Source organism: Chelonoidis abingdonii, chromosome 8 (genome assembly GCF_003597395.2).
Source record: "Chelonoidis abingdonii isolate Lonesome George chromosome 8, CheloAbing_2.0, whole genome shotgun sequence".
Taxonomy (NCBI): Eukaryota; Metazoa; Chordata; order Testudines; family Testudinidae; genus Chelonoidis; species Chelonoidis abingdonii.
In genome coordinates, this window is record NC_133776.1 from 66,944,809 (window position 1) to 66,956,983 (window position 12,175).

General features: G+C 51.7%; 1 protein-coding gene across 3 annotated transcripts in view; it reads right to left on the reverse strand.

Moving 5' to 3' along the window:
• Positions 1 to 6,416: 6,416 nt before the first annotated feature.
• DRP2 (dystrophin related protein 2) overlaps positions 6,417 to 12,175 on the reverse strand; it is a 48,568-nt gene continuing 42,809 nt past the window's right edge. For 2 of the 3 annotated variants that reach the window (XM_032772164.2, XM_032772165.2), the window contains 6 exons: positions 11,231 to 11,296; positions 10,809 to 10,952; positions 9,683 to 9,920; positions 9,331 to 9,451; positions 8,839 to 8,925; positions 6,417 to 7,962 (listed from right to left, as the gene is read on the reverse strand). In XM_032772164.2, coding sequence (XP_032628055.1) covers positions 7,943 to 7,962; positions 8,839 to 8,925; positions 9,331 to 9,451; positions 9,683 to 9,920; positions 10,809 to 10,952; positions 11,231 to 11,296 — 676 coding nt within the window. In that variant the 3' untranslated portion in view covers positions 6,417 to 7,942. Of the gene's footprint in view, positions 7,963 to 8,639; positions 8,926 to 9,330; positions 9,452 to 9,682; positions 9,921 to 10,808; positions 10,953 to 11,230; positions 11,297 to 12,175 lie in introns of those variants that run through there. The other variant, XM_032772162.2, reaches the window with a different exon arrangement.

The window sequence follows — 12,175 nt, forward strand, 5'->3', positions numbered from 1 at the left end:
AGAGAGCCCAGGGAGGGGAATTCAGTATAGGGGGCCCAGGGCCAGGCTCAGATAGTGGGGGACTAGCAGGTCCAGTTGGGCTGCTCTGTGAATAGTTAGACTCTGGCCTGAATGAACAGGCCTGGCTCAGTGAAAGGTGACTGGGTATTGGCTGGAGCTCTGTGCCATCTGTATGGTGCAGGCTTCCTCCCAAACCCTGTCACTGCTGAGCCACCAATGAAAGCAGGATCTGACCACATAACCTCACTCAAAAGTGCAGGAGCCAAGGCTGCCAACTTCATCTTCATGAATCAGACTGATGCCTCATGCAGCTGCTCTCCCAGCCCACCCTGTGCTCAGTGCTAGAGCCCACGTTAACCCTGTGCTGGGTCAGCAGTGCTAACCCTGCTTCCTGCTGCTGAGCTTGCTCACTGAGAAATAAAGTGCATCCCTGGCAGGATTCTTTCCTGGCTATGTATGATTGGTTTGTTGTCTCTGAGCCAGCAGGCTCCCAGGCTGCCCTGGAGACCAAGGACACTCCTGGCCCCTGAAAAACTTTGCTTTCCCTGCATGGATCTTCCGTTTGTCCCAGCCTCCCAACCAGCCCCAGGAGGGCGTTATTTATTAAACTCAGACAGCCTAACCGAAGCTCCCATGAACAAGGCCGTTTGCACCCAGAGCTCACTGTCTGAAAGGGGGGGCAGAGGGTGGAGCGTACTGTTTTCACTTTGTCTTTAGGGCAGAGTTGGGGGAGGGTGTATGGGGAGCAGCAGGCAAGAAGGGGGGAAATTGTCCCCATTTTACTGGTGTAATCCCTGGAACCAGAGGCTAGATTCAGAGTGTAATGCGGGATGGGGAAGTTACTAGTGTCCAAAGGCTTCTGACCTGCCCAAAGCGCTGTCTGCATTGGAATTCAGCACCAGCAGGTCAGGACCCAGTTCAGCTCTCCCTTTTCCCTATGGTGGGAGGGAGCTCCCAAATGCTGTGACTGAACTGACCATGGGAGGAGGCTTGGGGAAGGGAACAGGGGAGGCCCCTGTAGAACTACAACCAGGCCTGCTGAGGGCTCATGCTGTTCCATCATTAACAGCAGAGACTGCTGGCTTCTGCCCATTACAAATTAAAAGGGCGAGAGGCATATGCTGGGAGTTAGGACTCCTGGATTCTATTCCCAGCCAGGGCCAGATTAACCTTTTGTGGGCCCCCATGGAGGCAATGAAGTGTGGCATGGGGAGGTCAGTCCCCAGAGCGAGGGGCCAGCCAGAGGCAATGGGGCATGGCAAGGGCAGCCCCACTCCACCCAATGCAAGGGCACTAGTTACAAACCAGCAGTTGCCAGACCCACAGTGGCCTGCCCAGCCCTGTGCTGCCAGCGTGCCCCTTCCCATTGGGTGGGGGAAGGAGGGCATGGGCTGTGTGGTGGGGCATGGGCCTGCCCCCAACACCCCCCAACTCCCTATGGCCAGAAGCCCCCCAGACCCACCCACAAATGCACAGCACCCTGCACAACATCACTTCTGCCCACAGCCTCACCACAACTGCCCAGCACCCCACACACAACCACCAGTCTCTAATCCCCAACACACACACATCCTCCCTGCACCTTCACAGTCCAGCACCTCCCCATACTCCCCACAGACCCACTCCCCCAAGCCCTGTCTCCCAGACACACCGGCCCTGCTGGGAGGCAACTGCCAGGCTGAGCCAGCAGCACAGCCAGGGCTGGTCCCAGGGCTGGGAATCACTCTGGCCCCTTAGGAGTGGCGCGATCAGCCAGGCCAGGACTTGCCCTGGCCGGGGACCCTCAAGACGCACTTGCCTGGAGGGGCCCAGCCAAGCCCTTTGCATTGTCTGCCCCCCCCCGGCACACATACACACACACACCTGGCTGAGACTGGCCAGGATTCTGCACCAGTCCCAGGCGGCTCAGCTCTGGGGAGACAGGCAGGGTCCCACAGGTGGTAGGAAGCAGAGACTGCCCAGAGCCGGAGGCGCACTGTGGTCTGGCCAGGGAGCTGAGAGGAGCAGGGGGGTGGGGCCAGGGGGTGCAGAGGCGCCCTTGGCCAGCCAGCGTGGGAGAGAAGCAAGTGGTGGGCGGAGGGAGCTAGCAGAGCAGGTCAGGGCCCCTTCTGAGCATGGGCCCAGCTCCATGGAGCCACTGTAAACCCAGCACTGCTCCCAGCACTGCTCCCAGCACTGCCTTGGGCAAGTCCTTCAGCTCATCTGTGCCTTAGTTCCCTCATTTGGGGTGCTGAGGCATAATCAGCTGGTAAAGAACTTGGAGATTCTCAGTATGCCTGGACCTGTTAGGCTAAGGGCAGGACAAAGGCAACCGAAAAGCCAGTCTCCTGGCTAAGAGTAGAAGGCTAGGTAAAACCACTACCAGCCTAGAGTCACTAGAGCCCAAAGCGTGTTTTGGAGTGGGGAGATGGAGAGGGTTTGGCAGGAGGAGGAGAAATCTCTTTCCAGAGTTTCTTGTCTCACTGTGCACTTGGGATCCACTGTTTGTTTTTTCACACGACAGGGAAAGAAAAATGGTCTAAGATGGGAATGTGGGACTTTACAACCACGGACATGGGTTTGAGCTGTTTTTTTAAAAATTGAGCAGATTTTGTCAACAGAGTTGAGCTGTAATCAGAGAAGAGCATGGAAAACAAGCACCTCCTTTATGTAATGACCCTTTGTGTATCCAAACTCCTAACTACTGGCTGCTAACGACACACATTCACACCTGCAGAGCCAGCAGTGCCCTGGGAGAGGGAGCTGGATTCTGGTCTGGCCTTGTTTCATATACAGAATTGTTAATGAAGTTCCCATTGCAAGGCCATTAGTCCTGGCAACGATGCATGAGCCAAAGAAGAAGCCAACTCTGCTTCCAGATCCCAGGGTGAGTTTGTGGCACTGGCAAAGAGGAAAAACATCACTTTTGTAAACCAAGCAAATTTGGTTTACAAGTAAAAGTTACTTTACTTGTAAACCAAGCAAATTTGGTCTGGAGTAGGACCATAGCCACCCACAGGAATCTGATCAGTGGGTCACTCATCCGAGCCCCCATGCCAGGTTCTTGCAAGGAAGGGAACAGAGAAAGGAGGGAATGGACGGATGCTTGTGCAGTAACATACTCGTGAAGGAAGTTGTTTCCCGTACTCTGGCACTTAGCAGGGGGATGCAGACAGGGAAGCCCAGAATGGCAACTTCAGAGGGAGAGAGGGAAGGGAAACAGCAGAAACAACAACAAGGCCAAAGCACCAGCCAAAGTAGCAATATAAATACAAATTTATTCTCTTTCCAGAGCAGAAATGGAGAGAAGCCAGTGAGGACAGCACCACAACAAACAGTACCCAGAGTTAGCTTCCCAGCTTTAACAGCTATCCTGAACTCACTTATGCACAATACAATCCTTGCTTATAAAGAAAACATCCTAGAGGTTTGGTCAAGTGGCCTGGGCTGTATTTTTACTTACAGCGCAGAGCTAGCTCAGGGAGAGAGCTCAGATTCTCTACAGATGTCCTTTCCAAAGCAAAAGAGGGCAAAGCCATCAGGTCTGATCCTCCAAGGCATTTAGGCACCTAACTCATGGGAATTAAGTGCCTAAATACCTTTGAGGATCTAGGCCTCTGTGATTAAGGGAAGGAGCTCAGAGGAGGTATGAGAGAAAATGGCCATTTTATAGCTAAACCCCCCACTAATGACATGAGTGTATCAGGTGGTTTTAATCAGGGCCTAGATTAGCACTCATAGCAGAGAGAACTCTGAAGTGCTGCAGAGCTGTTGTGAGATGGGGAGCCAAGCATGGCCAGGGGAAGAGGGAGAATGCTGTAGACAGGTCTGAGACACGCCCAGGAACACTTGTATTCAAGGAGGGCAGAGCACAGAGGACTGCAAGGAGCACCAGGGGTTGAGGGTCTAGTAAAGCAGTGGGACATTTCAGCTGCAGGGGGTCTCACTCTCTGGGCTTATTGCACTGTCAATAACTATCAATCGTTTTGTGTTCCAATGAAACACTAAGACACGAACCCTGGCGCTCAGATTGGCAGTGCCTTGGGGGTGTTTCTACTTTCCTCTTTAGCAGGAGGGCATTGGTCACTTGCCAGGATTATCTGGGGGTCTTGTTTAATCATTTCCCTGACACTGCACCTCAGTCCCTCTGTTCTCTGCCTGTAGCACGTCAGAATCTAGTATCCTGTGGACTGTGATACTTGGCCTAATTCTGGTTGTTGGGTTTGGTGTGCATGGGCTGGGGTGTTGGTGGCTTGCGATAAATGGGAGGTCAGACTAGTGGTGGTCCCTTCCGGCCTTAAGCTCTGTGACTCAGTCACTGATCATGCTGGCCACTGCTCTCAAGCAGTTGGGGAGACGAGCAGGCCCTGGCCTCTGCACCCTGGAAGAGAGATTTCATGCAGGGAAAAGCAATGACTCCTGAACATGCTTTTAGAGGTGCCTTTGCCCTAATCTTGCCTCTCTCACTCATTCTTAGCTACTTCCCAGTCTCGGCCTTCTACAGGCAAAACAATACCCCTGCTAGCCCTTCTCCAGTGTGCCAGCAAAGGGAGCCATCTCCTGTCCCATCCCACAGCTGATAATGGGTGGCTCCAGTCAGCACTGCAGCAGGGCCCTCGGCCTACGTCTCCATGTGGCAGGCAGCCTAGGAAGCCACAGGCCATGGTAGGAACAAACCCTTCCCGGCTCTCCTAGCACTAGGGCTAAGCGGTTTGTGCCTGTGCTGCATAGTGGTAAAGTAGATGAGATGAACAACACCTGTCTGCACTTGCTCCTCTCTCTTAGGGCTTGAGTAGGCTGGAGAGGGTGCAATTGAGGTTTCCTCTCCTTTTCCCCTGGCCTCTGCCTAAAGTGAAAAGTGTAACAGTTTGGTCCGGATGAATCTGAGGCTGCTCCTTCATGATGGACAGGAGCCAGGGGGACCAGCATGGAGCCGGACATGGGTTGGGGAGATTCCCAATGGGGGCAAAGATAGCAGCAGTTCCTCTGGGGAGCAACAACTGCAGAGATTGCTCTCACTTGTTCGGGTCTGTGTCTCAGGCAGTCCCATCTGTGAGAATTCTCCCCAGCTTCCGGCAGCATCACCCAGCCTGAGCTTTCTGCACTGGTCCCAAACACAGGACTTGCAAGACTGTCTCTGCAGTAAAACATGCTCCTCCACTAGACTGGCCAATCCCCACGCACGAGTGGCTCCAGTGCTCCACTGACAACATTCCTGGCAGAGAATGGGCCACAGCAATGTCCATCACGGCAACACCAGAGAGAACATTGTGTTGCTCCTCACACACAATCCACAGCCTTCTACAGCTGCCCTAATAAAGGAGAAGTCACCACATTTGGCTACTCAATACACATTAACCCTACTGCCTTACATGCTACGGTAAACTTAATACCACAATCCGTAGTACCTCCAGTAAACAGCATGCTATAGCAATCCTAGCAATCTACAGTGCTTTCAATATACCTCACAGGACAGCAATTCACAGGGCTGCTAAGAGACACCAAAATCCACAGGACCTTTTACTACACATCACAGATTACAGCAACTCCTATGCACAATGTACAGTGTACGACAGCAAGCCTCATAATCCACAATATGCTACACCAAACAAGATCCACAACATGACACAATATACCACCACAAAATCAGTATCACACAGAACCTCGGAGACACAGTGCACTCCCTCAAACCTAACACAGCACTCTAAAGCGCCTTATACCCACCACAATGCAGCCACCTTACCAGGCCACAACACACCACCACAGTCCTAACATAGTCCACAGCATCTTCAATGCACAAGAGCAAACAACAAAGCAAGCCAGAACTTTTCCAGTGCACAGCTGCAGCAGTCAGATCCCCACAACATAGGCTATTTCAACTCTGGAATTCTGTGATGAGTTCCCCATATAAAATGCCTAATGTCATCAGCTTTGGAGAATGCAGCAACCCCAACACACAGTCTGCATACGACATTCCACGTTGTTCTTCATAAAACTTCCTATTATGCCTCTACTACACTGCAACCTTATTGCCTCTCACCCCACAGCCCCTCCTCCCGAAATAGAACATTCCACCCCATTCCCAGGGGACCTTTCCCCTCTGGAGAACATGTTGCAGTTCCCCAGCTCTGCAGCCTACTCAACCATAACACTTTGTCCCAGACAGATAACTTTCTGGAACCTTCCAGATCCAAATGTTCCAGAGAACACGTTGCTATGCTACAACACAGAACACAATCCTGCATGCTTGCTACACAAGTTTTGTACACCACCTCCCGTGCCAAATAGCTCCCTCATTTAAGGAGAGATCCCACTTGTACCCTCTGGGCTCCCAAACCAAACAGCTCCCTGGGTTGCAGCAAATGGTCTAGGGGCCCTAGCTTCAGATGAAGAAAGAGATTTTCAGAAGCACATATTTTCAGAATACGCTCCTTCCTGATAGCACTCTGGCCAGTGCCACTACCTCACAACAGCACGTCACAATACAACATGATGTCCTGATACATCAAAATGGCTCAGAGTCACCAAGAGATGTGAGCTCGCCCATTTCTCTTGCAACACCCTGGAAGAAAAGGAGCGTATTTACCTATCAGACAGAGAAATGGAGGAGAGCCTGCCGCACGGGATGGAATTGCTAAACGGGCATCACAAAGTCGGTGAGCAGCCAGGGGACCAGAGCTAAAGTCTCCAATGGCCTCAGGAGAGATGAATATGAAGAGCCTACTAGACACACGTCTTTGTTGCTGGGATAATCCCCCATTTCCAATGTGTCAGGATTCAGCTGATAGATCAGAGCCACCTGTTTTGTTTAGTTGGATTTTCCATCATGGGAGGAGCTGGGGTCCCTTATTATAACTGTGGAAGGGGAGGTTGTTCCAGCCTCAACCCCAGTGTTATGGTGACAGACAGTTCGGAAGGGAAGTGAACCCTGGATTTGCATCCTACTCATCGCCACTAGTCAAGCCCACTGCACTGAGGTCCGCTAGAGGGAGTGTCCAGGCCAGGGGCAGCACAAACCATGCCTCTGATGGTATATTGTAAGAGTAAATGAAGGTGCTGTCCCTTCAAAAGCAGATACTAGAATAGACCCAATGAGTGAGGCAGAAATTAACACTGAACAAGGTATTAAAATTTAATGCATGAGTGAGTCCATGATAGTATTTAAGTACAGAATATATGCTACGGCTCTCTGTTATAAAGCTCCTCTCCAGATAAGGCTACTAGCTGGGCTGAAGCTGTATTATTGACTACTCCCTTCCCCCTTTTGCTCTCCTGCACTGTTCCCACTAGGCAAGCACCCCCAGCTGGGACCTGGAGATCCTGGGGTAGCAGGCAATTGACAGAGTTCAGTTAGTTACACTCGCAGCCTTTGGCAGCTAACAAAAAAGGTATTAAAACAGATGCTCAGAGGCTGTTTACTGTCCAGTTGCTGCGGGAGCATTAGGCTGCCTGCTGCCCAGCAGGATGCTGTCTGGGAGCAGAACCAGCCCACACTGCTGAAGTGGGCCAAGGCTGGGCTGGACTGGGCTCTGCCATCCCCTGTAGGCGATTTCCTTACCTGTCTTACATCAGTCACAAGGAGGGCGACAGTTTGTGACCGGCAAGGGAGGGGGAAGTCTCTGCTCGTGTTTCATGTTCAACACCATCTCATGGTTTCAGTTCCTGGGTTTCTTTTGAATGCTTTATAGAGTTCTTTAAATTCAGACCCCAGAATACTTGGTCGGAACTGGCTGGTCCTCAGGGTGGCTCCAGCCAGCACTCCAAAGAGCCTTCAGTCACATTCCCACATGGCCAGTGGGAGTTCCCCTGAGATCTTCTGACGTTGGTGGACTTCATGAAGGCCATTCCACTGGAGTGCCCCCAAGAGGGTCCAAGGGAAGCCCATCCCAGGAGGAGTGGGAGAGGTGGGAGAGGAAAGCAACCAAGAAGCTGGTTAGACAAAGCCTCTTACCTCCAGGAGGTGTTAGTTAAGGGAGGTCACACCTGAAAGAAAAGTCAAGAGGTCACATGAGATGGAATTTGGAAACTATCATATTAATAAACTGAGTGGAGGGAGATTCGCCAGAAAGTTCTCCCCTGCCATTCTCCCCAGCACACACACAGGAACCCCTGGGTCTGTTGTGCTGGAGCAGGAAAGGAGGTTTACATGGAGGATTATGGAGCTATAACACTAGATTAAAAGAGCAGCCATGTCCTGTAGCTACTAAGAGGCATTGCTCAAACAATAGCCTAGTGTTAGAGGTGCTAAATCCCAAGCCCTATCCAAAGACCATGCTGGTGTTGTGAGAAGAGAGTGCACCATTCAGAGGAACACCAGCTACTAAACATTCCCAGCTAAGAATGGGCTTTTTCTGGGTATCCTGGAGGAAGCGAGTGATTTCTTCAGATATGTAAGGGGTCTGGTCTTTGCAGCCTCATTAGAGTGATGGGTAGTGGCTCCAGGCTGATGAAGAGAGGGGAGTTGGTTCGAGGTCATCAGATCTAGCGATACCAGGAACCGGATGGGGTCAGGTATGTTCCTCTTCAGGAGCAGTGGAAACCATCTGGAGCACAGGGCCCCCGTGACTGATGTCTCTCTCCAGGGCAGAAGGCTGCCCCTATGTCTAGTTGCACTCTCCTGGGCCAAAGGCTGCAGTTCTTAGCAGTTCTGGAGCTTTTCCACAGTTAGGGGGAATTCCTCCTTCTCCTCCCTGAAATCCGTGCCACAGCAAGTCCAAGCAGCTCTTTGGCAGTGGGTGATTGCTAGGACTCAATTGTTGCAGGACTGGCTGAACGAGGGCTAGGGATTCATTTGAGCCAAGTGAGACACTCATTTTAGAGAGGAGTAAGAAACCAGCAAAGGGGATTTCACTCCAGTACCTTGGGAGTTGGGGAAGGCACTCCTCAGTTTCTCCATGATGTCCTCCAAACACAGACTGACATCCCGTGCCCTTGTCTCCACCTCATCTGGGGAACAAGAGGAGTAGAGAAAAGGCAGAGCTGTGATTATAGGCATTTTTCAGAGATTTAACTCCATACGATACAAGGTAGGCTAGATCCACAAGGCAGGACAGTGTGATCAAGAGACAGGGCAGGGACTGGCAGCACTGCAGAAAGACGCCCTGTTCATGGGGCTAGGCAGTGCAGGGCTGCTCATAAAGCAGAGGGATGGAGAGCCTACAAAGCAAATCTCTGTGTTTCATAGCAAGGCAGATCAGGAAGGTGAGGGGCTGGTGACAGCAGCGCGACTGAGTGCACTCGACACTCCAGCTCTCCACTCTGAACAGCAGATGAATGGGCCTTCTTTGTAGCACAACAAACCAGGGCTGGCAAGGGGCACTAGAGATCTAACATCCAGCTCCAGACCCTTACCTGCAGTTTCGGTTTCAGGAGTGTTGTGCTCCTTCTCCCTGGGCTGACTTCCCTCTGACGGATGGGGTGAAGAAGTCAAGGAAGAGGCCGCAGAGCCATTGATGTCCAAGTCAGTCGGTGGCTGGAAAGAGAAAAGAGACTTCATAAAAAAGTTTTCTGCTGCTCCCTGGTTCCACGTTCCTCCTTCCTTGACCTTGGCCTGCAATCTTCTGCATATCCATTACCAGAACCTGCCACCCATATCAGCCTCCCCCCCCGCAGTGTTGCAGCTCTTCTCCCAGGCCCATCATACCAAAGCCCTCTCAGATCCTGGACCCTGCACCCTGCTCTCCCTCCGATCCCCGTGAGGTACCTGCAGTAGCAACTCTCTCAGGCGGTGCAGCTGGGATTCCAGCTGCTTGTTATGGTCCTCCAGGATCTGCATTCGGGTCTCCAGGCGGCTCTTGTGTTGCCGAAGGATCCTTGCCTCAGCCAGGAGTTCATCATTGTGTGGGTCTTGGGCTGATTCTGCAGACCCTTCTGTCACAGTGGGGGACTCCGCTGCCTCATCGTGTTGCCATTTCAGACGTCTCAGCTCTCCTTGGAGGATCCTGCAGAAGAGACAGTCAGGATCCAAGCAGCAACTCTACCAGCTTCGGAGACAAGACTGGAATCCCTGAACTGGCCCCCATCAGCAGCCATGGGCAAGGGATGGACAACCCGCCATCAAGAAAGCCCCGCTGGGCTGATTTCTTACCATCAGGTTTGTGTGAGGGCTCAAGACCCAGGGTCCCCCTGAATTCTCTGCCTGGCACCAAGTCAATACCTGCCCCTCGTTCTGCTCCAGTTCCCAACAGTTTTCTAAACACGTCAGCAATGAACTAAATTTGCAGGAAACAAACAGCTCAGCTCTGGTAAATAGCCTCCCTCTGAACCTAGCTCTGCGCCTGGCAGATGGCTCCTCGGTGCTTGGGCCATGGTGATAAATCAAAGAAATGGGAGCTGGAAGAGACCCATGATGGCTTGTTCAGCTAGTACCTAGGTCAGGGCAAAACTGATCCCTGCAGAATATTTTCCAGTCTTGCTTTAGATGTCCCAGATAACAGGGATCCTGCCACTTCCCACGGGAGACTGTGCCACTTTAATAACCGCTCACTCTCCAGAAGTTTGATTACTAGTGAGCCTACATGTTCCCTTCCTCCACTTCACCCCATTACTCCAAGTTATACTTACTGGAGCTAAACAAGGCAGCTCTGTGATGTGTCCCGTCCCCTCCAAACAGTTCTCACGTCTCAGTCAAGCTAGACATATTGTGCTCTTTCCATCCCTCTCCATCAGTCACTCCCCCTAGCCCCTGCAATCCTTTCCATGGCTCCTCTCTGAACTCCCGCCTGCTCGTCCAGCCCTTGGTGAGCAGGCTAAGACAGTGTTTCTCTGGCTGCTTTCCCCTTTGAACCAACCCCCATCTCACTTTCTATGGCTTTTGGCCACACACATACCTGTTCTCAGCCTCTAAGTGGGCCAGGATTCTCTCCAGCTCCCCCTTATCCTCCGTGTTGAGGCTGTCCTCAACCTTTGGGCTGCGCACCAGCTCTCTGTCTGTGATTGGGCTGGAGTGACGCAACAGGTACTGATCCTCATCCCTATCATAAAACAGCAGGAGGAGATCAGTGAGGAAACTAGCGATGGGAGCGCGAGTGAAAGGAACAGCTGCAGGGAGGCGGTTTTGTTCAAAAGAGGCTGGTTTTGTATTGCTTAGAGCAAAGGAACTGAACTCCAGTACAGAGGGCACCACAGAAAGGGCAGGACAGATAATAGAGGAGGAGCTTCTCACATGCCCCAGCCAGCCGCCTCAGTATATCTCCCCATGGAAGCATTGCAGAGAAATACATTCAAAATATAGAGAGATACATCAACTCACAGGCTATCGTCTGGGGACAAGCCATCATTAAACAAGGAACAGTTCTGGCTTTCCATCTCTGCGAGCCTGGGGAAACAAAACTGTGTTCATACATCCCCAGGAGAACCAGTGGATATTTCTGTATGTTCTACGCGCCACAGTTCCTCGGATCTCCAGCAGACGACTAGACTGGACATCTTCCCAGCTGTTCTGCCCCCAGTGTCCATGTCACTTTTTTTTTTTGTTCTAAATATTTTTGTTCTTCATAGAAAAAAATTGTAAACATGAGTAGACTGTCCTAAGAGAGATGAGCCCTCCCTGTGGAGGCCACCCAGGGCCCATCACAACTGAGCAGCTGTTCCATGTAGTACAGTAAATCCTCACTTAACATTATAGTTATGTTCCTGAAAAATGCCACTTTAAGCGAAATGATGTTCAGCTAATCCAATTTCCCCATAAGAATTAATGTAAATGGGGGTGGGGGGGTTAGGTTCCAGGGAAAAAATTATCAGACAAAAGACTCTCTCTCTCTCGTGGAGCAAGAGGCGCAAGGAGCTGAGAGTGAGCTGCTGGAGGACTAAGGAGTACAAGCATTATCAGACACCTCCCAACTCCTGATCAGACACAGGAGAAGTTGACCCAGACTGTGGGGAAGATCACTGAGGTGAGCAAATCTGCCAATAAGCGCAGGACCCACCAAGGTAGAGGAGGAACTTTGTCACAACTGGTGTCAGAAGTGGGATGTTTCAGGGGAACCTGGGCCTGCCCTCTACTCTGGGTTCCAGTCCAGGGCCCTGTGGATTGCAGCTGTCTATAGTGCCTCTTGAAACCCCATGGTTTCCTCCAAACACCTTCTTTATCCTCACCACAGGACATTCCTCCTGGTGTCTGATAATGCTTGTAATCCTTAGTCCTCCAGCAGCACACCCTCTCACTCTCAGCTCCTTGTGCCTCTTGCTCCCAGCT